The sequence below is a fragment of the Chrysemys picta genome, chromosome 6, assembly GCF_011386835.1.
Source record: "Chrysemys picta bellii isolate R12L10 chromosome 6, ASM1138683v2, whole genome shotgun sequence".
Classification (NCBI taxonomy): domain Eukaryota; kingdom Metazoa; phylum Chordata; order Testudines; family Emydidae; genus Chrysemys; species Chrysemys picta.
Window position 1 is genome coordinate 93791973 of NC_088796.1, and position 27589 is coordinate 93819561.

General features: G+C 38.9%; 1 protein-coding gene across 1 annotated transcript in view; it reads left to right on the top strand.

Moving 5' to 3' along the window:
- The first annotated feature begins 5591 nt into the window (after positions 1–5591).
- The window catches only part of ZNG1C (Zn regulated GTPase metalloprotein activator 1C), a 48653-nt gene continuing 26655 nt past the window's right edge, over positions 5592–27589 (top strand). The window contains 9 exon segments of the mRNA XM_005296752.4: positions 5592–5909; positions 6125–6290; positions 8304–8390; positions 10982–11078; positions 14370–14461; positions 18002–18061; positions 19502–19539; positions 23215–23261; positions 24581–24667. Of these exon segments, the coding sequence (XP_005296809.2) occupies positions 6158–6290; positions 8304–8390; positions 10982–11078; positions 14370–14461; positions 18002–18061; positions 19502–19539; positions 23215–23261; positions 24581–24667 (641 nt within the window). The 5' untranslated portion in view covers positions 5592–5909; positions 6125–6157.

Below are 27589 nucleotides of genomic sequence, written 5' to 3' on the forward strand. Positions count from 1 at the left end.
ACTTATGAAAATGTTTAATAGTGACCCAAAACAGACCCACAAGATACTCCTCCCAGGAAGACTGGGAATTATTGCACGCTCTGAGTAGTGTTTTTCAATCAGGTGTGTATCCACCTCATAGTAACTTAATCTCAAGACTATTATTTTCCTAGTTTGCTGATGAGAATGTCATGTCAGACTGTGTCAGAAGCCTTACTAAAATCAAGATATATCATATCTTCTGCTTCCCCTCATAGGCTAGGCCAGTAACCTTGTCAAAGAAGGAAATTAGATTGGTTTGGCATGTTTTATTCTTGACGATTCTATGTTGGCTATTACTTATCACCTTATTATCCTCCAGATTTGAACAAATTGATTGTTTAACAATTTGTTCCAGTATCTTTGTAGGTATCAAAGTTAGACTGTCTTATCTATAATTCCACAGGTCCTCCTGTCCCCCCTTTTTAAAGATAGGTACTATGTTTTCCCTTCTCCAGTCCTCTGGGGGACCTCTCTCATCCTCCATGAATTCTCAAAGATAATTGCCAATGATTCAGGGATTGTTTCAGCTAGTTCCTTAAGTACCGTATGGTGTATTTCGTCAGACCCTACCAACTTGAATACATCTAATTTATCTACATATTCTTTATTCTGTTCTTTCCCTATTCTGGTCCAAGATACTTCTCCTTTGTTGTTAATATTAATTGTATTAAATACCTAATCACAGTTAATCTTTTTAGTGAAAACTAAAGTAAAAAATTGAAACAATTCAGCCTTCTTTGTGTTGTCCGTTATTTGATGCTGCAAACATTATGTACGTATTTACATTTATATGTCAGTAGTTCCTTTAACTTCAGTGGGGTTACTCATGGGTACAATTAAGCATATGCTTATATGTTTGCAGGATCTAGACCCTAATTTCCATCTTAGAGTTCACCTGCCTATCTATTGGTTTAATTAGGGTTGAATTCTATTTTCTGAAGGATAACCACTTGGCTCAAATCAACTCTTGAACCTGGCAATGTATTTGTTATTTCCAATAGCACCCACATTGTGTGTGCTGGGTGCTTTCCAAATATAGAATACACACAATTGCTGGTCTGAGAAGTTCACACTGTAGAGACATTTAAGTAAACAAAGAAAAAACAGGAACAGAAAAAAGGAGCAATAAATATATTGCAAGACTATTGTTAAGACTGTCAGAATTTTCTGTTTATAAATCAGGCATGTAAATTATAATTAACTTACTTATTTAACCAGTTTTTGTTTAGTAGGCCTGCCTACTGTGATTCTGTTATGATATGCTTTAAAAGCTTCTATATTGACTGAGCCTAACAATTTTAATTTCCTTGTTCTTTTACTTTAGAATCTCTTTAACTAGCTTCCTCAGTTTTTGTTTTTTAAGTTCCCTTTTCAAAAGTTTGTCATCACAGTGCTAGGTTTTAGTCTGACTCCTCTCTCAATGACTTTGAACTTCATTATATTGTGTCCTCTAGCAAGAGCTATTATAAGAAGTAACCTTTTCACTACTAAATTCAGCTGCTAAATTCATCTTTCTTTCCCATTGTTCTAACCCTGTCATCCATTTTTTAATCCCTCCACTGGCTCTCTATTCTCCACCACATCAGAGTCAAGCAATCTGTGATCACTTTCAAAGTTCTTCAGAACTACCTCTTCCTTATTTGCCCATTATCCCTTTCTCCCCAACCTATGGTGCCTGTCTCAACAACCCATTTCTCCATCTCTCCCAGTCCCACACACTTTATTCCAAGTTGCCCCCACGCATCGACTGCCCACTCTGAGCTGATCCACAAAGGTTGAATGATGAAAAAGAACTTGTATATTATTTGATTTTGCTTAGACTTCTCTTCCCCCCACCCCCAATCTCTTTGCTTGTACACTGTATCTGTTTTCTCCATCCTTTCAGTAGTTTTTGTCTTTTTCAGATTGTATGACCTTCAGGGCAGGGACCATGTCTTCTCTGCATTTAGAAAGTTTCTAACACAATTTGAGTGCTACCACAATCTAGATAAATAACCATTAATAATGAACTCCGGCATCTTCGACCCTGCTGTTCTTTTCTAAGAGTTGAAATCAAGTGTGTGTGATGTATCTGGCTTTCTAGTATGCTAAAATAAATACTTCAGCTATATTGTTTGGGGAAAGAACTTCACTTCTGCTATGTTTGCTTTAATTATCTGCACTAGTAAACATGCATGTTTTATTTATGTTCATTCTAGCTTGCTAGGGTAAATATCATGCAATACATTTGAAACTTTAATAGTCTCTGTATTCACAATGAACACTCTCAGGAAAATGAGGATTTTTTTCATACTCTTATCTTGTCAACTTTTCAGTTTAGGTGTATCAAAAGTGGCAGCAGCCAGTACAGCACCACCCAAGTCAAAGACTTTCAGTACAAGGTAAGGCTCTGATGTTTGGGTATTAAATTTAGAGGCCAGCAGAAAGCCCCAAACCAAATGTTTTTATTGGATAGTTTTGTCCCAATGAAAAATAATGAACATTGTGGTCTGAAGTATTTTTAATTTATTATTTATGGGAAATGAATAGTGTAAACAGCCAATAAATTGGATTTTCACCTTCTTCCTTTCTAATAGCGGTGGGCTATCCATTGTCTTATCTAACCTGGGCAAGGTTTATACAAGATGTCTCATCTCCATAAAGCAGAAACTTCAGCATTATATCCAGTCTGATTTTTGGAAGAGGATTTATGGGCTTTCACGCACTCATTTATTCTAGCCTGCCCATTCCCAACAGCTTCCCATACCCTTCCCCCCCTTTTCCATAGGTGCTGGAACTAGGGATGCTACCGCAGCCCCTGGCTTGAAGTGGTTTGCATTATATACAGGGTTTAGTCTGGTTAAATGGCTCTCAGCACCCCCACTATAAAAATTGTTCCAGCACCCCAGCCCTTTTCGCTATGCAGAAGCTGAGAAAAATCTCTTCTAATAATCTAAAATTGTTCTTAATCAGGCACTCATTTAAGCCTGTAATTAATACAAGGAATACAATAATAATAAATAATAATAATAATAATAATAAACACAGGCATATTGGTTCCTTCTTGGAGAAACAGACTTACTGATTTGAATCCCAGTGGTGTGCCACATAGCTTCTGATTTTGCAATCACTTCTCACATGAGTAGTCCCATTGACTATTTGGCTGAATAACAGTTGCAGGATCAGGCTCTTAATAACGGAATAATGCTTCCTAATTTGAAGAGTTGTATAAGGCTTTGAGAGCTGGACTACCAAAAAGCAGCTCATTGGTCCTTCTGAAGCTTTTAGTACTTACCCTACAGACCAGTTTTGGGACAACCCTCCCCTCTGAATCTGACACATCAGCCGTTCTAGTTTGGAAGTAGAAATGTTCCTTCAGAAAAGTAACCAGCATGAAGGCAACACCCATATCACACAACACAATGTCTTGTCTGCTGAAAACAAGAATGTTGAAAGTTGTGTTTTACCATGAACCAACCATAAAATCCTTCAAATAGCAGAGACTGTGCACTTCTACTGTGCAATAAATGGACTTGATTCACTATTTTTTGTGGTCACAAGGAACTGCAGGTCCACAACTGGCTTCTGTCTACTGTTCCAGATTGTTTATCCAAGACCTCCGAGTCTGGCATCCAGTTAGAAGCAAAAAGTATACAGTAGTACTTCACTTAATCAATGTTGAATAGTAATCAAAGCCAAAAAGGAAACTGCTAGTAAATAAAGGATTTGATCATTAGCTTTGGAGTTCTTATGGAGTTTCCCTTTGTACCTATAAAATCATGTATCTTAGGTATTTATGTTGAAATCCACACTGTTATGGGTATCATAACAAAGCTCACCGTATTTGAAGATTTTCAGAATAACATTTGTCTCTATGTTCCCCTTAATAAAAGTAGTAACTAAAATGTAAACAACTTTTGTAATCAAACTAGAAGCACTGATTAACAGGATAATTGATATTAAAGAAACACTTGTATAAGCCCAAATTTAACTGTATAAACCCAAATTTAATTTAGACTTCTTTTAGTCAACGGGGCAATGATTCTCATACTATGGCCATATACCACTGGGGATTCAGAGTCCTATCCTAGTTGTCAGCATAACAAAACATTTTGAAAATCAAACAGTGTTAAGTGGAGGGCTAGCAAGAGGAGGTGGGATCATGTGTGGATTTTGGGTTACAAAGTGGTGCAAAAAACAAAAAACACTGGAGCACTGTGAGAGAGAATGATGGATTTTCAACAGCTTTATTTATCAAATGACTGTGCTGGGTGCTATGTAACAATACATATAATTCAGTCCTGGGCCTAGAGAGCTCATTTTATAGTATAAATAAAATAAAAGTGGAATGGGTGAGATACAAATATTGTGCGAGAGGGATAACATGGCTAACAGTATTAGGAACACAAGGTTGCATAGTTTAGTTATCTGTATAACTAAATCCCTTACAGGATTCAAGAATATATATATAGAATGCTAATGATGACTAAAAAGGTGCTGTGTCACAGGTCCATTCAGTCTCTTGTTCGTGCATTCATTTATATATATATATGAATGCATGAACAAGAGACTGAATGGACCTGTGACACAGCACCTTTTTAGTCATCATTAGCATTCTGTGACTAAAAACAGTATCTTTACCCGAGGGCTATATGAAAGGAAGTGAGGTCTAGTAGATAGAACACTGAATAGATCTGGATTCTATTCCCCGCTCTGCCACCAGCCTGCAAGGAGGCATTAAGCAAGTCATTTCACCAGTTTGTGCCTCAGTTTTCCTACCTGCAAAGGAGTCATCCTCCTTTGGAAAGCATTTGAGATCTAGGGATGAAAGGCGCTATAAGGCTACCAACCCTCCAGGATTGGCCTGGAATCTCCAGGAATTAAGGATTAATCTTTAATTAAAGATGTCATGTGAATAAACCTCCAGAAATACAGTCCAAACAAAACTGGCAACCCTAACAGGTAAGTATCAATTATTATTATACCACTAAAAAGCAGGATTTATCCTCAGCCTTCTAAGTGCATAGAGCATTTTTGATACTCCTCACTGACACTCAATCTACTGTGCCTTGAAGTGGACATTAATCCCTTGGACCAAAATATGACCCATCAGAATATAAGCAAAAATATAACCGCCCCCCACCCCAGCCCTTCTTATTAGCCAAGCCAAGGTATTTCCAGCATCCCGAGTAACATGGGCAGTTCTCCGGCCGGAGTGAGCCCTTGGTATGTGGGACTAGGGCTGAAAACAGAGCTATGTTGAGAGCGGTGCATGGATCTTTGGAGGCTTCGTTGACACTAACGCCCCCTCCCCTAGTAGCTGACCTCGCTCCAGGCCGACGCGCCTTGGGGCCAGCCCTGGCTGCAAACTGGCCCGTACAGTAGCCGTATGGCCCACCCTAGGGTAGGACCTCCGGCAGCACGATCAGCACGGCTCCTCACTTGCAATGGCTGGCCGCTCTAGTGGCACCGCCCCGCGCTACACGCAGCCGCACCTGGACAAGCCGCTGCCCCCCAGCCCGCGGCGGCGCGTGGCTAACTCCGCCCCCCACCCTACACACGTGGCCGACAATCACCCCGTGACTCTGATAGGGAGAACGGCAACCGAAAGGACAGGTTGCGCACGCGTGTAGGGAATCCGCGTCGTAAGGTGGGCGCATGTGCTACACAAAGGCCATGGAGCTGCGCATGCACATCTGGAAGCGGGGGGGGGGTCACCGTGCGCATGCGCATTTGGAGTCCCGGGGGAGGGAGCGTGCCAGAGAAACAGTCTCTTCTTTAACTCTTCCTGTGCCGGGCGCCGTCGACTCGGCGGCGGTTACTGGCGCTGGTGGCGCGTCCTGACGCTGCAGCTGCGGCCCGCCATCACGTGGGCGTGACGCACCCAGAGAGGGGCGGAGAGACCGCAGGTGAGTGGGGGGCCCCTGGACTCCTGTGCTAAAGGGGTGGGGGAGGGACCGCGGAGACGCGGCCCCTTGCGGCGCAGCCCGGGAGCCGCTCCCCTTTCCCCCCTCGCGCCCGGGGCGCCGCAGCGGGGGGTGGAGTGGGGTGAAGGTGCGTATTGGGGGCGTGTGTGAGCTTGTTCCCACCAGGGCTCCCCGCCTCACATTGTTTCTCTCTCCAGGGCCAGGCTGCTCTGTGGTGGCAGTGGCTGGCGATGGCCCAGGCTCCCATGGAGGAGGAGGAGTGTCCCGAGCTGATTCCCATAGAGGATCAGGAGGTTGCGGGAGAAGAGGCTGAACTCAGCCACGGCACCAAGATCCCAGTCACTATCATCACAGGCTATTTAGGTAACCAGCTCACCTAACAGCACTAAACCTCGAGCTTCCCCTCTGGGATCTTTACAAAGCAAACCCGCCCTATTACCTGCTTTTTACCGCTGCCTTAACAGCGTTCCATACAAAACCAACATTTGCCTGGTTTTATGCATTGCACAGTGACTTCAGTTGGGTGTATGGGGTGGAATTTGACTGTTGGTATTCTTCTTGAATAGAACAATCTGTGGTATGAGGAGCACTACTCCAAACAAACCATGCAGCCATCTTCCTGGTATTCTGTATTTCATGACAAAAAGAGCGTATAACTACATATCTAACATCAGTTCTGATGTTCCTCTAAACTACTGTTGTCATGTTTTCAATTTACAGTACAGACTTAGTATCATGGCACCACTATGTATAGAAAATACTTCTGTCACAATGTGCTTGCAGAATCATTTTGGAGCGTTAAATGAGCTTCTATGGTTATTCTTATAAAATAGCTCATAAGTCCTGACCTGCACAGTTAGGGCTTGTCTACACAGCAAGTCACTGCATGGCAAGCCCAGAGTGTGAATCTACAGCCAAGCTGCTCTCTGGGACTTTCAGTGTGCTATAGGAGTGTCCACATGGGACATTACTGTGCTGCAAGCTGGTGCACATCCTGGCTTGCTGTGCAGTAATTTGCTATATAGACAAACCCTAAATTGGCTTTCTAGCCGTAGCAGTCAGTCCATTTTGTTCCATGAAAAGATGAGTGCTAAGATTACATGAGTAAGCACTCAAAATGTGATGCAAGTGTTTAAATGGATGTCTTGCATGACCGATTGTGTAATTGACCAAGAGCTTTTGACACCCTTTGAAAAAGTGCGCTGCAAAATTGTATGAATGCAGTATTGCCAACCCCAAGTGTTCACAAATCATGAGTTAGGTCCCCAAAAACTGAGATTGTTTTAAAAATCACAGAAAGGACATTTAAAAAAAAATCTGTTTCAAGAGAGCCAATACAGAATTTTTTTATTTCCCAGCTCTTAGGGAAGGGTATTGTCCAAGTCAGTGAAACTGACAGCCTTTCAGAAGTGGCAGTATCCCCCGCTGCTCTGCTTTTTCACCAACCACCTTCAATATGATAATTATACTTGTTTTTTTCCCCAAAACATAGTGACCTAGAGAGGTGACAATTGCTCCATAGTTAAGGTTGCAACTAGGTTTTTGTTTATAAGCCCAATTTTGGCGCCTCACTCTCAGATTCACAGAAACCCATACAGGGCTCAAAACTTACATTAGATCTAGGGCTGAGGTAAAAATTGTCTGTAAAATTGAAGTGACAATGGGTATCACAATTCCAAAAATCCATGGAAGATTTTTGCCACCTTTATAGCCCTCCCCCCCCCCCCCCCCCCGCACCCCATCCTCAAAAAAAGACGAAACCAACTCTACTGAACTTGCCGAGCTGAGTTCTTGTGCCTAGGACTAAAATTTAGTTGCTTAGTATGAAATTATTAACATTTCTTTAGAAACAATGCTATACAACATCTACTCCAGCAGTATTGATATAGAATAACAAATTACTACTGGGAACCTAAACTTTCATTTAAAAAAAAAAAAGTTTTCAGCCCAATTCATTGCAAAAATAGATAGAAATGTAATCTCATTGTTAAGAAGGCTTATCAAATGGGGCAAGAGATATCTTTATAACAAAAGATTTGCCATGGGTGGGAAGAGACTGGTGAGCCCCTTAAGACTTCTAGGGCATGGAGGGACCTCAGTAAGGCTTCTGAGATTTATGTGAAGTGCTACAATAATCCCCTGGGTTCTCTTCCAAGTACTACAAATAATTTTTTAAAAATGAGGGGCATAATTTAATTACAAATATAAAAATAAAATGTAATGCTTCTACTGGTATCAAATCAGAGAATGAGTACTAGCACTCCATTGGGTGTTAATTTCTAAAAAGTATATTTCAGGAGCACGGTGGTAACATTGAATTTGAAAATTCTCCTTATACTTTATTTTTGATCTACTGAAATTTGTGCTGTTTTTTAGGTGCTGGGAAGACAACTCTTCTTAATTATATTTTGACAGAACAACATAGCAAAAGAATAGCAGTTATTCTAAATGAGTTTGGAGAAGGTATGTAATGCTACAGAAATATTGTATAGAAACAAAAATTGGGGAATACATAAGCATTTTCCTGTTTTGTTAAGAAATGCTTTAGGAAAGTAAACTATTAAAGGCAGACAAATGGTATAATGGTGCCTGGATTGATATCTAAATTGATTGTTCCCCAAGCTAAGGCTATCAGACTGGCTTATGCAGTTTCTCAGCAGTGTAAAATTGAGACCATGTCCTCAATAAGCTTGTACATTTGGGATCAACACTACAATAAAAATTCAAAAGTTTGCTTATAGATTTGGGATGTGTCAATTCCCTTTTGTTCAAAAGAATGCTAGTAGACATTGCTAAAACAAGAAGGAGTCTGGTGGCACCTTAAAGACTAACAGATTTATTTGGGCATAAGCTTTCGTGAGTAAAAACCTCACTTCTTCGGATGCATAGAGTGAAAGTTACAGATGCAGGCATTATATACTGACACATGGAGAGCAGGGAGTTACTTCGCAAGTGGAGAACCAGTGTTGACAGGGTCAATTCAATCAGGGTGATGTAGCCCACTCCCAATAGTAGATGAGGAGGTGTCAATTCCAGGAGAGGAAAAGCTGCTTCTGTAATGAGCCAGCCACTCCCAGTCCCTATTCAAGCCCAGATTAATGGCGTTGAATTTGCAAATGAATTTTAGTTCTGCTGTTTCTCTTTGAAGTCTGTTTCTGAAGTTTTTTTGTTCAATGATAGTGACTTTTAAATCTGTAATAGGGAGATTGAAGTGTTCACTTACTGGCTTATGTATGTTACCATTCCTGATGTCCAATTTGTGTCCATTTATTCTTTTGCGGAGGGACTGTCCGGTTTGGCCAATGTACATGGCAGAGGGGCATTGCTGGCACATGATGGCATATATGACATTAGTGGATGTGCAGGTGAATGAGCCCTTGATGGTGTGGCTGATGTGGTTGGGTCCTCTGATGCTGTTGCCAGAGTAGATATGGGGACAGAGTAGGCAACGAGGTTTGCTACAGGGATAGGTTCCTGGGTTGGTGTTTCTGTGGTGTGGTGTGTAGTTGCTGGTGAGTATTTGCTTCAGGTTGGGGGCGTTGTCTGTAAGCGAGGACTGGCCTGCCTCACAAGGTCTGTGAGAGTGAGGGATCATTTTCCAGGATAGGTTGTAGTTCGTGGATAATGCGCTGGAGAGGTTTTAGCTGGGGGCTGTATGTGATGGCCAGTGGTGTTCTGTTATTGTCCTTGTTGGGCCTGTCCTGTAGTAGGTGATTTCTGGGTACCCGTCTAGCTCTGTCAGTTTGTTTCCTCACTTCCCCAGGTGGGTATTGTAGTTTTACGAATGCTTGATAAAGATCTTGTAGGTGTTTGTCTCTGTCTGAGGGGTTGGAGCAAATTCGGTTGTATCTTAGGGCTTGGCTGTAGACAATGGATCGTGTGATGTGTCTTGGATGGAAGCTGGAGGCATGTAGGTACGTATAGCGGTCAGTAGGTTTCCGGTATAGGGTGGTGTTTATGTGACCATCACTTATTTGTACTGTAGTGTCCAGGAAGTGGATCTCTTGTGTGGACTGGTCCAGGCTGAGGTTGATGGTGGGGTGGAAATTGTTGAAGTCCAGGTGGAATTCTTCAAGGGCCTCCTTTCCTTGGGTCCATATGATGAAGATGTCATCAATGTAGCGCAAGTAGAGGAGGGGCACTAGGGGACGAGAGCTGTTCAACTAACATTGAATATAAAGAACTTGCACAAGACCAAACTAAAGAGAAGATTAGTAGTGTAATAAATCAAGCTTCCCTAGCAAGAAATGTGTCAAATGACTGTAATAGAGCTTGCAACTGTTGAAGCTGGACGATGAGATTCCTTCACTTTTTCCAGTAATTTAGTGCTATTTTTTAAAAAATTTTAACTGATTACTTTGCTCTGGTTTTATATGGCTGTTGATGATGAAGAAATACAGTATTGAGAACCCATGCAATCCCCCACCCTACTATAATGATGTTGACAAGTTTCCATCTTCATTATAAAAATTCTTGCTATGGACAACTCAATTCATAATCTGTGAGTGGAGTCGAGAGAAGATTATTTCTAGTAGTAGTAGACAAAGCACTGAGTTGGGAGTTAAGAGCCATGGAGTTCTAAATCTAGTACTGCCAATGACTTACTAATTGGCCTTAAGCAAGTGTCACAGCCTCTCAGTTAATGTCTGCAGTTTTAAAAATGTGTAAGAGTTAAGTATTAAACCATTTTTCTTTGTCTCATACATAAATTCAATTTGTCTGCATCATAAATGACTGTCATACCACTTTGAATGCCTCACCTCCATTCCGCCTATGCATTCAAATAAATGGGTAATACTTCTACTTTTGCAAGTTTATTTTTTGTTCTTCATAGGATGATTTGGCCTGTAGACCTTAAATTTGCCTAATATAAAATGATTGCTTAAACTAAGTATAATGTCTAAAGAATTTGTCAGGAAGGTTTGATGAGAACATAGAACACAAATAAAGCTCAGAAATCTACCCCGTTTGAATTTTTCTCATCTTATTTTTCAGGTATTGTTGCACGTTTGTAGGTTTATAATGTGCTACTTATGCCCTTCCTGTATTTCTAGGAAGTGCCTTGGAAAAATCCTTGGCTATAAGTCAAGGTGGAGAACTCTATGAAGAATGGCTGGAGCTCAGAAATGGTTGCCTGTGCTGTTCAGTAAAGTAAGGAATATTTTGTGGGGGTGGTTTATATAAACATTAGGACATGGGTAGCCAGCCTATGGCTCCAGAGCCACATGCGGCTCTTCAGAAGTTAATATGCAGCTCCTTGTATAGGCATTGACTCCGGGGATGGAGCTACAGGCGCCACCTTTCCAATGTGCTGGGGGCTGCTCACTGCTCAACCCCTGGCTCTACCACAGGCCCTGCCCCCACTCCACCCCCTCCTCTGAGCCTACCATGCCCTCGCTCTCTCACCCCACTGCAAACCTCCTGCACGCCACGTAACAGCGAGGTGCTGATTGGCAGGGCTGCCGGTGGGCAAGAGGCACTGGGAATGGGGGGAAGGAGGGAGCTGATGGGGGGGCTGCTAACTTATTACTGTGGCTCTTTGGCAATGTACATTGGTAAAATTCTGGCTCCTTCTCAGGCTCAGGTTGGCCACCCTTGCATTAGCAGTGAGCTTGGAGTTTGCTCTCTCTTGTTTAAATTTTATTTTTTCACAGTCCATCATATATACCTGGTTATTTGATAGGCATTAGGTATATCATCTACAGTGTTTTGTTTTGTTTTTTTTTAAAGCTAAATGATGTTGAACTTTTTGCTGTTCTATATATTATTTTTTAATGCCAGAATCCTTGAATTAACTTGTGTTTTCTATTTTGGTATTTTATTACTTTGTATCATAATTGTTTCACATACTTGCATCAAATGTTGACTGACTTATTGGGGTGGAAGAATAGTTAAATATCTATAAAGACAAACTCTCACTCTCAAAAGGAATGTATGTTCTACTGATAGTATTACAGAAACTGAGCACAGTGGTTTATTAGAGGTCAATAACAACATATCAAATAGAATAACAAATTAGTACAATATGCCTTCCATAAGATAGTCACATGTTGTATTTTGGAAAGTAGCTCATTTGAAAGGTTTTGCTTATTAGATAAAACTATAACTAGCTGAATTGTAGAGCCCCCTTGTTTAGCCTATTATTTTTAATCTAATATTAAGAGAGCGATCCCAGGGGTTTCTCTTGTCCCAGATGAAATTGCAAATGTTGATTCCTACCAGTCTGCAGTCACCCATGGAAACAGTTACTGAAGGTTTTATTGCCCCTAATATTTTTCTGCCCTATGAGCCTTTATGTTCTACCTTTAACACACATGTTCCGTAATAACTTGCAGACAACAATCATGCTTAACCTCAAGAAGGTGGTGGAGGAGCTTCAAAATTGAGGGAAGACAAGCCTTAGAGTTGTCAAGGAAATGAACAGTATATTGATTAAATTTGCTGATGGTATGGCGGGAACTCAGTAAGGCTGAGTTTCCTCCATAAAAGCTACAAACACCAGTGAGGTTAGAGAAGTAATACTTAAAGACCTAGAACAATTTGAATTTGAAAATGCCATAACATAGCACACATAATGATGAAATTCAGTGTTGGTGGGTGGGAGGAATACAAGATAATCTATGTGAAATAGGGTTGGGGAATCCAAAATACAGATACTTGATAGGCAGAAACCTGGAAATCAGTAATCCTGAAAAAGGCATAGGAATGATAGTGAACAGCAAATTTATGCATGAATTTGCAGTGTGGAGGATTTTTGGTTTACATTGCCTAAATGTAGTTTTGGCCATATATATATGGAGGCATCACATCAAGGAGCAGGAATAGTGACCACATCTGCAATATGCCCATCTTTTTGTTCTGTTTACAGCGTCTAGCACAATGGGGCCCTGGCTCATGACTGGGGCTTGTTGGCACTACCGCAGTACTAATAATACTGTGTTCAGTTGTGGGCATCTACTGTCCAGAAACATGAAAAACCTATTGGAGAGCGTTAAGAGAACCAAAATGATCAGGGGCTGGAGGGATTGATTTGAAGAGAGTTTTAAGAGATAATAATATATTAATATAACTTGCCGAAGATTACTGTGATGGAGACATAACTCTACAAATATTTGAAGAGAGTAAAAGTAAAGGGTGAAAAATTAAGGGTAGTATTAAATAAAGGTGTGAAATTATGGACATAAATATAGACCCCAATTAGTAAGAACTTTTTGACAGTGAGACCTGTTAGGCTGTAGAGTAGTCTCCCAGTGGAAATTGTATAAGCTTTAACACTTGGAACATTTTAAACTTGCTTGGACAAAGCGGTAGAAAAGGTACTGTAAGTGACATCTTGTATTGACAGGGAGACAGACTGGATAACCTATTAGGTCTTTTCCTTTTTTAATATCTGTCACACTATGAATGCTGATGCATGTAATTAACATGTTGGATTCTTTTCATAACACTGATTAGGATGTACAGTAACACTTTTGTTGAGTCACTAATAATACCACACCAACTCAAAGCGGCACCAGACCCTGCCAGAACAACAGATGCAAAACCTGCAGACATATTTCCACTGCTACAATGATCAACACTCCCCACAACGCACCTTTCAAGATCCATAGGTCATATGCACACCTATCACAATGTGTGGTGCACCTCATCTAGTGCACTAAATGCCCCAATAACAACTATGTGGGTGAAATCAGACAATCACTACTCTCTGAAATGAACTAACAGAGGACAACAATAAAAGACAAGCACCACATTATCTGCGGGTGAACACTTTTTTCACAAAGGGATCACTGTCTATCTGACCTATCAGTTCTCATCCTCAAAGGAAACCTGCACAACACTTTCAAAAGATGAGCCTAGGAGTTTAAATTCATAACTTTGCTAGATACTAAAAATCATGGATGGAATAGAGACACTGGATTTATGGTTTATTACAACAATTTATAACCCACTAACAAGCTTCCCCTCCTCCCAGCTACTTCCCCTCTTCCCTTCCTTTCCCTATGACTGGAGGGGTGTTAATGGACTACTTCACCTTGAAAGTCCCTTGACATATATATTACCTAGTTATGCTAAACAATGTGTTTCACCTTGTATTTAGCTATGACACTCTGAGTAAGTTTCCCAGACCTGAAGAAGAGCTCTGTGTAGTTCCAAAGCTTGTCTGTCTCACCAACAGAAGTTGGTCCAATAAAAATATATTACCAAATAGTTAAAATAAGATAGAGGTAAAGTGATTTGTCTAAGATTGCACAGTGAGTTGGCAGTTCTGAGTATAAACTACAAATTCTAACTACCAGTCCCTTGCTTTAAGGGTTAAGCCACATTACCTTCCATATGAATAAAAAACATAAAACATATTCATATCTATTGTAGCTCCTATAAAGGCTGCTCTAGTTTAAAACTTTTTTTTTTTTTATTTTTTTTTTTATTTTTTTACAGGGACAATGGCTTGAAGGCTATTGAGAACCTGATGCAGAAGAAGGGAAAGTTTGACTACATATTACTAGAAACCACTGGATTGGCAGATCCAGGTAGATAATTATATTTTCATGATAGCCATGGTGAATATCCTGTTTTTGTAAGAAGGTTCGAAATCATTTTTTATTTGCTTGCATGGTATGCATTTTTATTTAGAATGTGTGATAGTGTGGTGTGTGTTCACATGCTTGACTGCAATACAAATTATGAAATTGGATCAGTTAAAGATTTTGTTGCACAAGCCAGAATAGAATCCAGCATTCTCTCCTGCAGCAGTATGGGTTCTGAAGGCTAACAGGAGTAAAAAAATTATAAAGTATTTTTCAGTGTGGCTCAGAATACGCAGGCAGCAAGTATCAGACGTGGCAGTGAAAAGTGTAGTATGAAAACTGATGGCTCTGAGTAAGGAGGTGCTATTTTTATGTAACACTTTTAGACTATTATGCTTTAATTATATATATTATGTACATGTATTATGGGGATTGTGAATGATGGACTTGTATTTTGTTAAGGCACAGCACATACTGTCAAATAGGCAAATGTATTATTTAAATGTGTGAATCAGATGAATATACAGAAACTTCCAGTTCGCAGCTGGTAGCACAGAGTTAAATATTGCTGAATTTGTAGACAATCTCTCATGCTGAATGTACATATATAGTTAGTTAATTTATTTTTTCCAGTCCAGTTATAAAATATGTCAACGATTCAATGGGTGCTGTTTATATTATACTATACAAAAATGACATGTATATGTTGATTTTAAAATTAAGGAAAACCATTTAAAAACAGTCTGCCCTGACCTCTGTTAATTAAAAAACTGTTGTTAGCCAAGAAAGTGAAGGAAATTCTTATTTCCCATTTAGGAAACTGACATTCTTCAGTCCAAAGCTAAATAATTGTCATGGTAAAGTAATTTTCTTTAAAAGAAAGGACATTGATTCAGCCCCAGTTACACACACATCCTATTTCAGTCAAATTGGAAAACTATTAAGGTTTTAGGGGAAAAAATCAATAGATATCAGGAAACCATTAGATCTTGTGGCCCTTGCTATATCTTGCATGAGTAATCACTGTAAACAGCTGACAGGTATTTCAGAGTTGACACAAAGTGATGCTTGGGGGACCACATCTTGTCAGTTCAGTTGGATGGCTTTAGACATTGGAATGAGTTCAGTTATCATTGTTTTTCCCTATATGTTTCATTCTTTTAGACAGCCCCTGTCACTAACTAGAGCCATGATGCTTTAAAAAATAAAATACTTTCATTGCTGTCAGCTTCTCCTCTTCATGTTGTGGCATTGTTACATGTTAAATCAGTTCATGTCAAAACAAATTATGTCGTCTTATTTATAAATATATAACATTTACCCTGAAGACACTAGGCCTCTTTTTGTAGTGGGGCTTTTCAGGAATAACCATGAATATTATACCCCTCTACCTTTTTCCTCTCAGAGCAGATATCTTTTGCGAAGGCTTTGACTTGTTAAATTTTATTGGCCAATCTTAGTCTACATGTTTTCAGGACTGCTTTTTATGCACAGGTTGAACATATTATTTCAGAGGCACATGTAATGCCTACCCTCCCATGATTATTTTTTTCTTCAAGGAAATGAAAATACTTTGTAATTAAATAGCATCTGTTTCTTCCAAGAATCCCATAGTGCTTTACAGAGTGAGGGATCAATTTTCCACTGATTTGTGTAGTCATTGACTTCTCCAATATGAATGTGAAATGTTGCCAAGTCAGAATTCTCCACTCACACCATTGTATGCTTTGCAGAGGTATAAATGACCAAACAAGGTGCTAGGCAGTAGATAATCTTGCTCTTATAGCTGTATTACACTACCTATCTCTGAAGAGCATCCTCTTCTGGGGTGGAAATACCAACCGCCAATTAGTTCCAGCGACATGATGTACACACATGTATGTGAAAGGAAATATGAAAAATGCCATATCCAACATAAACTACTGTGGGAATATAAATGAATATAAATATAAACCTGAGTCAGAATTGGGCCAGTCCACTAGTGCTAACACCTTTATTCTTACAAAAAGTACCTTAGACGTTGAATACAGCATTTTTTCATTTCAATGTTTAACCATCAGTAATGAAGCAAAATGTATCATTGTTAAATATTGAAATTGAAGACTTCAGAAAAACTATAGTGTTTGGTATCAACTCAACAAAATATTACTAGTTCAAAGGAAAGCTTTAATCTTCAATAATTAAACATTTTGTTTAATATTGATTTTATAATTAACTGTTATAAAATCAGCTTGGAAACCAGTTCATTCTCTTCCAAAGGAGTGTCACTAATGACATTTCAGAAAGATTCTTGGCTCCAGTACCAGACTCAGAAATAATACCAAATTTAATTATTTTTTAAAAATTACTAATTGTGACAAAAAATTCTTATTCTATTAACGTACATACTGTTGGTTGAGGAAGAAATGAATGCAGCGTTTCTGAAGTGTAGTCAGCCTCTGGAATTTTTTTTTTGGTCAGGCCTTGTCTGTACCTGAAAAGTGCACTAGTGTAATGAAATCAATTTAAAAATGGATTTAGTGAAAACTCTGCAAACGTCTAATGTAGACGCACTAAACCGGTTAGTCTTGCTAAGCTTCAGTTACCAATTTAAGATACGTTGATACGATCTAGTATTAAACTGGTTTAAATGCATCTAAATTGATGTTATTAAACTGCTGCACTTTTCTAGTATGGAACTCAGTGTGCTGTTTTGGGTTATCTTCAACTGTGTCCCACGCTGCTTTCTCACATGAAGAACTGGGCGGGGTATTAGGGAAGAAAGAGAGGTTCCTAGCAGACTGCATTAGGAACTAGCTCCTCTCAGAAGCCCTGATCCAACCTTTTTTCCTCTCACTGTAAATCCCTCCTTTCTCTCTGCTACTACATAATGGGGGTACCAGAAACTTGGAGTAGATAAGCTCACCCAGGGATAGCAGGGGAAGAGGAAACCAATGACAGTACCCTAGAAAATGGGGTTCAGTAGACAAAGGATCAGGGAAAAGGAGCAACAAGGCAAGCTGATGCTAAATGTATGGTTGGAGAGAGGTAAGAGCAGAATGATGAAAGTGTAGTCAGGAGTGTGAGCGGAGAAGAGGAAGAAGTGTGAGACTGTAGAAAATAGTGTAGAGGTTGAGGAGATTGAGCACAGGCCCTTACTTTGAACAAAAAGATGGATCAGTTTTAGTGAAATGGCAGGAGTGCAAGGGGGGGGGGGAAACTCAGAAGAGAACTATAAAGAATTTGGAATTAAGAAATGTGGTTGCTGATGTGGTAGTCATGTTGAGGGGTTTCTTTTGTTTTGAACTTTTTTATTTTTATGATGCACCTGTTAGAGCTCACACAACTTAGGTGTTATCACTGCTTTCAGGATTTACAGCAGCATCACTGCACCAAATATACGGTTGGAGAGCCAACATTTTTAATACTTGATTTCATGTTCTTCTGGCATCAGGGGGAAAGTTGAAGAGTAGCAACTGTGAACAGGTGTGATTTAAAAACTGCTTAGAGATGAGTGTTTTCTGTTACATCATCCATCTTGCAACTAAATGTCTTGCTTGTTAGGTGCTGTGGCCTCCATGTTTTGGGTTGATGCTGAACTAGGAAGTGACATATATCTTGATGGTAAGAAAAAGTGTGTGTTTATCTTCTATAATACTTGTGAGGGGTTTTCTCCCACTTTAGTGTGAGTTGTTTATTTCTTGAAAAGAAATTGTCCAAATAAGTAGTTTGATTGCAGAGGCATGAGTGCTATTATTTATGTACGTGTAACCTCGTGTTCATTATTTTCTCAATGAAATATATTTAAACCTTAAAAAAAAAATTTTTACTGGACTTGTGCAAACATGCCAAATTCTGAAGTCAAAGGTAGTGATGACTCTTAATTACATAGGCACTACTTTTCATCATGATAAACTGTCCGTAAGCAGAAAACAGTGTGTGAGAGCAGATACCCATAACACTGTATAGAAGCATGTAAAACAGTTACTAATTATATGATTTATGGAATTTCTTCTTGCCATTACAAAATCTAGTTGTGTTGGTGGAATTCACTTTCTTTGGTATCAGTTGTATCTTTGAAACTATTCCACAGTACTGGCTACTTAAGAATTTCTGGATCTGGCTAGAGTAGGAAATTCTGAAACTTGTTACTTATCTATATATCCCATCTTTAGTTGGTTTGTTTTTTTCCTTCTCTCAATCTCTTTCTTTAGCACTCTTGTTCTCTGTACCCCTTTCTTTCTCTTGCACCAATTGGTGAGCCTCTCAAAAATATTCAGTGTGTTGTAGTCGGGCTTATTTTGTTCACATTTTTACTTATTTTCTTAACATTCTTCTTAAAAAATATATATTTCTTTTGGGCGGTCTGAGAGAGCCTGTCTGCTCAATAACATAGGCCACCAAGAACACAGTGCCTTCCATTGTCTTTTCTCTTAACTGGCTCCCCCATTGAATACTAATTCAAATGCATAGTTTTGGTCCTCTGTGGGATTGGTCCAAGTTACATGAGGGGCCACCTCACCTTCTGTTCTTGTTTACCTCCTTTGCCAGCTGTGTTCCACCACCAGACTTGAGTGACGCTTGTGTGTGGCAGGAGATGGTTCTATTGGCAAGTGGCTGTGTATCTGGAAGTTGCTCCCAGAAATGATCAGAATGACCATGCTCCTCAGTTCCTTCAGAATACTACTCCTATAACACCACCACAACACCTTTCCCCACATCCAGCCCCTGCGGACTGGAACAAGGAGAAAGATGCATCTGTATTATGTGTACACCTCACCATTTTGGTAGTCACTCACATACCACAATGGATGAGCACTATATAAGAATCTATATAATTAGGAAACAATTATAATATTTTCAACCAGATTGGTGAGCGTTTTGCAAGGTTATAAGTAACTGAAAGTGGGATTAGAATAAAAACTCTTGTGTAACCTTAACTATTGAGGTTGCTGCTGCCCCTGTAATTATTCAAGAAGCTAACATACTCTTAGTAGTTTTCAGTTTATTTCTTAATCCGTACTCTTCCTTCTAGATGTCACGTACAAACTTTTTTCCCCCCAGGTATTGTGTCTGTTGTTGATGCTAAGTATGGACTGCAGGTAAGATAGTAATATTTAAAAAAATACTGTAAACCAAAACAGTACATAGAAGTAATGGTCTTTTACATGTTTTGTTTATGGATTAACTTCTAATATGCTAATTCTTGGGGTGCGTGAAGCTATGTTGCAATTGCAGTTTCATAACAAATTGCAGCATTGTTTCATCCAGATAATCGCAAGGTGTTAAAGAACCTCTTCTTTCACTTTTAATGTAATGCTTTATAGGTGAGCAAGAAATAGCGTTACACAGTAGTTCACAAGCTGTTGTCTGCAGAGCTCTTCTCTGCTGAGAACTGTTAGGTCAGGTGGTACTTATTCCTCTTAGTCTCTAGCAATTTATACAGATACCCAGGCTCTTCATTGCAAACAGGAGCTTAGATGACTGTAAAATTGGCTGGAAAGATGAAGATTCCCTCTTTGGTCCCAACCAACAATTAGTGCTACTTTTAAAGGAAAGAGGAGCTGATCTCAGGGACTGGAATAGCCAGTCATCAGTGGGATTAGAACTGCTATTAGAAAAAGAGTATCTAGGGAAATAGGAAGAAGGGAGCAAGGCAGTATGTACAAAGGTGAAGAGAGCCAGGACACCAGACGTATATTCAGTTTAATGGTGGACCATACAGCAAGAAAGTGGAGGAGGAGAGGACCAGGTGGCAGGCAAACATGTACGTGGCGGGAGAGAGGACCAGAGGAGATAGGAAAGAGAACTGAAATGAGAACAGTAGGTACTGTGACTAATTTCAAAAAGGCTAAAACTTTTTGGATAAAGAGAGCTAAAAATACATGTTTCTAATTTTAGTCAATTAGCATAATTGTCACAGGGATATTGTGAGACTGAGTGAAACGAGAGGTGGGCCACAATTATAAATGAAACCAGGTGCAATTAAGATGTGATCTACACTATGAAAATGTTTGAGTTTCCCTGATTTTAACATCGAGATACTTTCTCTGTTTTGAAGCATACTTAATGTTCTAGGTAAACTGAAGGATGGTGTTTAAAGAGAAATAAAAATATTAAGAGAGAATTCTTTCATTGATATCCTTGTTTGCTCTGTGCTCCTTAGGGTGTTAGGTCTACATTTTTGTGACCTTTGAGTGTTTTTATTAATATTCCAAAATCTGGTTAGAAAGGGTCTAATGTGGACAAAGCATGTGTGAGGGAGACAAATATGAAACATTGAGGTAAAACAATGGAAAAAACGCTGATAAAATGTACTAGCAGTAAAGTTTACAAAATTCTGGGGAAGTTTTTTTCAGTGCTTTCAAAATACAATTGGTGAGGGAGAAATATAGAACAGTGGAATCAAAATAAAATTGCAAAGAATTGGCAAAATAGCTAGAGTACTTAAACTTTTAACACTATCTGTGAAGGATTAATTAAAGCACGCTATTTGTCATTAGTTCTATTTTCTGGATAGCTTCAAGAATAGTGAGGCATCATAAGGAGGGAAGTTGGAAACTTGTTTTAAACATTCCAAACATTAGATAAATTTACGAAAGGGAGTTAGAGGTACCCAGAGTGGAAGTTTATAATCTCTGATAATTCTGATAGAGAATTCTAGATGACCAGAAGCGCTTGGTCATCACATTCTGTTTCAGTAAGGCACAGTGTTCAGGACACTATCTTTAGAATGCATTGCTTTGCATTGCAAAAGTGTTTTATTATCCAAATAGAATAATTTAAAGCACTATAAATGTTATACATCTTCAAAAGCCTTTACGCACACCAGCCAATTCATCTTTATAACATCGCTATGAGATAAGTTTTAGTCTTTTTTTACTAAAGAAGAAACTGAGACAGAGAGATTGTGATTTGCCCAAGGCCATACAAGAAGTGGCAGAGCAAGGATTAGTATCTTTTGATTCCCACACTTGTTTTCAATCCATTATGCTGGACGTTTCATTACTTGCAAAATGCTGATTTTTGGTTTTCCTTTATATTGAAGCAAAACTAATTTCATTGTAAAGAACAGAGTCATGTATATCTCTGAATACTATAATTGTTTAATTTCTGGGTTTAGTGGATGTTCTTACATTTGTTGAGTACAGTGCTAACAACAGTAAGAAGTTTTGAAATAATACATAGTAAATGTTTAACATCTGTGCTAGCCTGAAGAAACTTCTTACATTATTTAAATCAATAAACTGGTGCAAAACTGACATACTGTCAGGATAATAGAAACTTTAAATTTTCTCAGTCATACGCTAGATAAATAACTTTTGCTTTGTATAAAGAATTTGCTAACTTGTCCATTTCTTTTGGTTGCAAAGCCTGACCTCAGCAGCTACTTGTGATTCAAAGAATTCTGAAGGCAATACAAGTAATGACACTGGGATAATAGGCAGCAATTTAAGGGTGTCATGCTTCACAGACCCAACCCATCACAAGAAGAGCTAAGAAATAGTACCCTGTGGCCAGCCAGCCAAATTGAAACTGAAGTGGTAATTGATATCATGGGCTATCACTCTAATGGGATTGTCACCCAGCAATCTGAAATATTCATTTTTTAATCATGGGCAAACTATTGGACAACTTGAAATGACAGTTCTCTACTCTCAGGACCTGACACTCAGGCCACTGACATTGTTCTTTTCAGAGCTACAAATCTGACAGCATTTAATGCAATAGAATCAATGAGCAGCGAGTTACAGAGAGAAGGTCAGAAGAGAGGTTTCATTCTAGGCCATCCTGTTATTGCACAACCTGTTTAAACAATTCAGTTAGAAAACAGTTTTGACTTAAAAAGCTAGGGGAAAACATAGACTGACATTATGCAATGGGATTTTTTTAGGACCAAGTCATGTTAGATGTCTAACCAATCTATTTGAAAGAGTAGTTTCCTATTTCTTTTAAAATTGATGTGCATGCCATGGAATTTATTTCCACCTTAAATCAGCAGTTTTTTAAAACTAAATCAATTTTAAAATAGTATAATTGATTGTTGGGTCAGCTGAGAGCACAGATAATGGGATAATCACAATCCTGTGGAACTATCACAGGCTCATCAGACATGAATTCTTGTGCATCCCAATCCTTTGAAACAGAAATTATGACAGGCTTACTGGGTGATGGCGACCTACCCATGCAGACCTGGGGCAAAAGTTAAAGATATAACTTGTCACCTGATAAGCAAAATTTAATTAAAACAAAAAAGCAAAGTGGTAGATGCTAATGCATGATTTCCCCCAAACTAGTTTAATAAACCTTAGGCATCTTGCAGTTACCTCGATAACTAACTTACTATTTGTTGAAATGTACGTTATTACTCTTTTTATTTAGCTTTTGATCTTAAAATACCTAATTTTTCTGTGTAAGCTAATGCACAACATGGATTCTAATGCTTTTTTACCTCACAATAAACCTAAACATTTAAACAAAAACTGTCAACAGCTCAGCATTCTACAGTAATCCTACGATAATAAACAAAAGAAAAATGCTGGTAAAGAAACAGATTTGAACTTAAGGAAAGAGTGGATGTCTGTTTTTTACCGTCACTTTGTTTATATAAATAATAAAGATGAGTCAAGGCATACTAATTCTCTAGATATCATCCCCCTTAATTTCTTGAATAATGTATCTAATACTGATTTTTACCTTGATTTTGATGCATGTTTAAATGGGTATTTGTTATATGAATACTCTTGATGTAATAATTGTTTTTAATCTTTGTTCAGCATTTGACAGAGGAAAAACCTGATGGCCTTATCAATGAAGCAACTAGGTATCGGTATAAAAACTATTAATATCAAATTGGTAAAAGTTAGCAACTTCAGTGTGTAAAAGTTCATAGGAAGTGAAAGTCATCCCAGTGCATTTGTTCACTGTTGACTTAAGATCTAGGGACAAGGTGAGTGAGGCAATATCTCTTATTGGGCTAGCTTCTGGTGGTGAGAGACACAAGCTTTCGAGCTTACACAGAGTGTTTCCCAGATCTTGAAGAAGAGCTCTGTGTAAGCTCAAAAGCTTGTGTCTCTCACCAATGGAAGTTGGTTCAGTGAAAGATATACCTCACCCACCTTGTCTCTCTAATATCTTGGGACCAACATGGCTACAAAAACACTGCATACAGCTTAAGATCTAGTCAGTTTGTTTAAAAAACCCAAACAACCTTCCTTCCCTCTTTAGTCCCCTGCACTTTAGTCCCCCTTCCAGCATCTGGATTTTACAATCCTATCTTCTTTTTTAAAAAAAGGTTCCATATGAATGGCAGGGGGAACTGCCTATATTGTTAAATAGGCTATGTACAACATTTTGTCAGATGCCCAAAGTAAACTGAAAAGTAAAGAAATAAAGAGGTTTACTTTAATAACAGCTTTAGAATTTTTTAGTGTTGCTTAATATCTTGAATTCAGACTGTAAGAGGGACTAAGTGGTTCATAGATTGCCTATCCCAAAGTACTAGGGATCTAAAAGATCTCAGTTTAATCCTCTACACTGGAGTGAGCATTGTTTTACATAGCCTCATCTGCTGTTGCTTTTTTCTTGTAACATACCAGTGCAGCTCCAGGAGTGGTGGTAACAGTTGGGACCACTAGTGTAGACAGGCCACTGGTATTTTAATCACTATCTAATCTTGACCTGCTTTGCACAGTCAATCAACATGGTTATTAAAATGCTGATGATGTGACTTTGTTGGTGATATCATCAATAGGAAATTTGGAAGAAAAATGCTAGTGCATTCATAGTTTTTGAAGAGTAAGATACATACAGAATTTACGAGTACAGTGTTAATGAAAAAAAGCTTTGTCCTTAACGCTGTAATTTAAAATAAATTGTTTTAATGCAATAATTTTACAAAGAAGTTGCAAGAAATGTTTTTAGTAGCAGAACACTCCCTGACCCTGTCAACAATGCAGTACATCAGAAAGTGTTACGTGGTCCGACTGATATATTGATTGGTCTCCTAATTCAATACAGAGTTTCTTGCTTTGGTCATGATACACCCTTGTTTTTGAGGGCATGGGAAGTGTGGTAACTTTGCAGTGTGGAAAATGAATGTATACATTTTAGTCTTCTCTTTTATTTTGTCTTCCTGTGTAGGCAGGTTGGATTAGCTGATCTAATAATCATCAATAAAACAGATTTGATTTCACAAGAAGAACTGAATAAAATAAGAACAGCTGTCAGGTATGAAACTGATAGTATGAACAGTTTTTATTTATATATAGACTTCTGCTTCTTATGACTGGCACAGGGATTGGCAATTGCATGATTACCATGACACAATTGTTTGCTGACAGGAGAGAGAAAGATTAAATAGTGTTCCAATACAATTACGTACTTCCACAAATCTTGGTATTTTGCATGTGGTGATTGCTGTGCACCATTCTTATCTAGTAACTGTATAACCCCTTTTTAACTTTTCAGACTTCAGATTTTTTTTATAAATACTTAAATATTTCTAAAGATACCTTTACAAAGAACACTGCTCTACAACCAAAATGCTTCTGAAATACATGTAGTCAAACTTTACTAATTCAGGGTCACTGAGAACGAAAATGATGCTTAAAATTGTTGATTGGTTCTAGTTTTCAAGATATGCTATTGGGTCAGTATATACAACCCTTGACTTGGGAATGGTGGAGGATACGTGAGTTATAAAGGGAAGGGATCTCAATTTAAACCAGAAATGACTAAAATACATCTTTGACTGGATCTATGAATAAATCTATGACTGGGTTTGGACAGTACTTGCTTTTGAGGCAAAACAATGAATGATGCAATCTGAAGCTGGTATTGCGTCATACATGATATGAATTGCATCATGTTATTCCTAGAAGTCATGGATGATGCAATCATAACGAAGCTTACATCACTCTGCTGAACAAATAGCCCTATATCAGCTCTAGAAATCATACAGTGTCGTGCTCTCTTATTTGTCAGTGTTTGATTTTGCAAAGGGACACATTTCTGTTTAGCTAAAGTGAGCAGAGATGCCTCGTACTTGTGTGAACAGTGCAGATAACTTCTGCTATGTTTGTGGTGAAGTGACTTTTGCATCACAAAAGCGCAGTATAACCACTATGGTTAAGAAAGCCTATCACCTTTATTTTGGCAGCAAAATTGGAGATCAGGACAATAGGTGGGCCCCACACATAAACTGCAACACTTGTGCAAAAAATCTTCACCAGTGGTTGAACAGGAAAAGGAAATCTATGCCTTTTGCAGTGCCAATGGTTTGAAGAGAGCCAACAGATCATACCAGCAATTGTTACTTCTGCATGTGCCTCCAGTTGGGAAAGGTGTGTCAAAGAAGAAAAAGTGGATTGTGCATTATCCAAACATTCCATCAGCTATACGCCCAGTACCCCATGGAGAAGGACTGTCGGTTCCTGATGCACCAGAATCATTCTCACTTGAGTCAGAAGAGGAAGAGGATGAAACTTCTGGTCCTGAACCATCAATGTCACAGGATCCACATTTTCTCCCATCCTCCTCCTCTGAACCACACCTCATAACACAAGGTGAACTGAATGACCTTGTCAGGGATTTGGAACTACCCAAGAGTAAGACAGAGCTGTTGGGCTCCAGAGTATAGCAGTGGAATCTCCTGGCAGGTGATGTTAGGGTTTCCATGTTCCGTGACCATCAAAAGGATCTTGTCCCATTCTTCTTCATGGAAGGTGATCATGTAGCCTGCAACAACATCGATGGTGTGATGGCAGCCCTCAACATCATTCACGATTCAGATGAGTGGGGACAGTTTATTGATTCATCGAAGACGAGTCTTAAAGCTGTTTTACTGCATAATGGCAATGTTTTGCCATCAATTCCAGTTGGTCATGCAGTCCATATGAAAGAAACCTATGACAACATGAAACAACTTTTGAGGTGCATAAACTATGACCAATATCAGTGGCAGCTTTGTGGCGATTTGAAGGTTGTTGCTCTCTTGCTTGGTCTGCAGACTGGATACACAAAGTACTGCTGTTTCCTCTGTGAATGGGATAGTCGTGCAAGAGATTCCCACTACATCAAGAAAGATTGGCCACTCCCACAGTCATTGGAGCCTGGGAGGAAAAGTGTTCAGCATCCACCACTTGTTGAATCGAGGAAGATTTTGTTACCACCCTTACACATCAAGCTGGGTCTGATGAAGAACTTTGTCAAGGCCATTGACAAAACACAAGCAGCTTTCAAGTACCTCCATGGAAAATTTCCAAGGTTAAGTGAAGCTAAGATAAAGGAAGGTGTCTTTGTTGGTCCTCAGATTCGTGAACTTCTGACCATGCACTGCGTGGCAAGGAAAAGACGGCATGGAAAGCCTTCCAGTTAGTGGCAATAAATTTTCTCGGAAACAACAAGGCAGACAGCTACAGGTTGTTGGTGGAAAACCTCCTCAAGGCATACAAAAGCCTTGGTTGCAACATGTCACTAAAGATACATTTTTTGCACTCTCATCTAGATTTTTTTCCTCTGAACTGCAGAGCAGTGAGCGACGAGCACGGCGAGCGATTTCACCAAGACATTGCAACAATGGAGAAACGCTATCAGGGCAAATGGAGCCCATCAATGCTTGCAGACTATTGCTGGACAGTGACAAGAGATGCTCCATTTAATGAATACAAGAGACAAGCCAAGAAGCGCCGAGTAGACACTGAATAGGACTAAACTATGTACAGAATAGTTTTTTGCCTTTTGTTTCATAATCAATTTTATTTATATAACCCTTTTGCTGATTTTTAAAGTGTTACATAAACAGGACAGGTGAAATATTATCATGTAAAGCAACCATAAACACATGAAAAAACCTAGGTTTACAATTTATGATTAAAACTCTACTATCTACACAATATACATAGACATAAAATGTAAAAGCTTAAATATCTTAGAAACAGTTGCCAATCAGTTGTTTTAATTGTCATATTTGAATTCAGCACATCAAAATACATAATAAATAGCACATTTTATCTCTGAAGCAGATGACTTCTCAAAAATTGTAGACCAGTGTAATTAATAGATATCTGGGGAGGCAAGGAGTAATTATCATTTGTGAGTAAATGAGCAAGTAACCTGGACAAGATTAGTGGTTAGAGGTGTAGGCAAAAA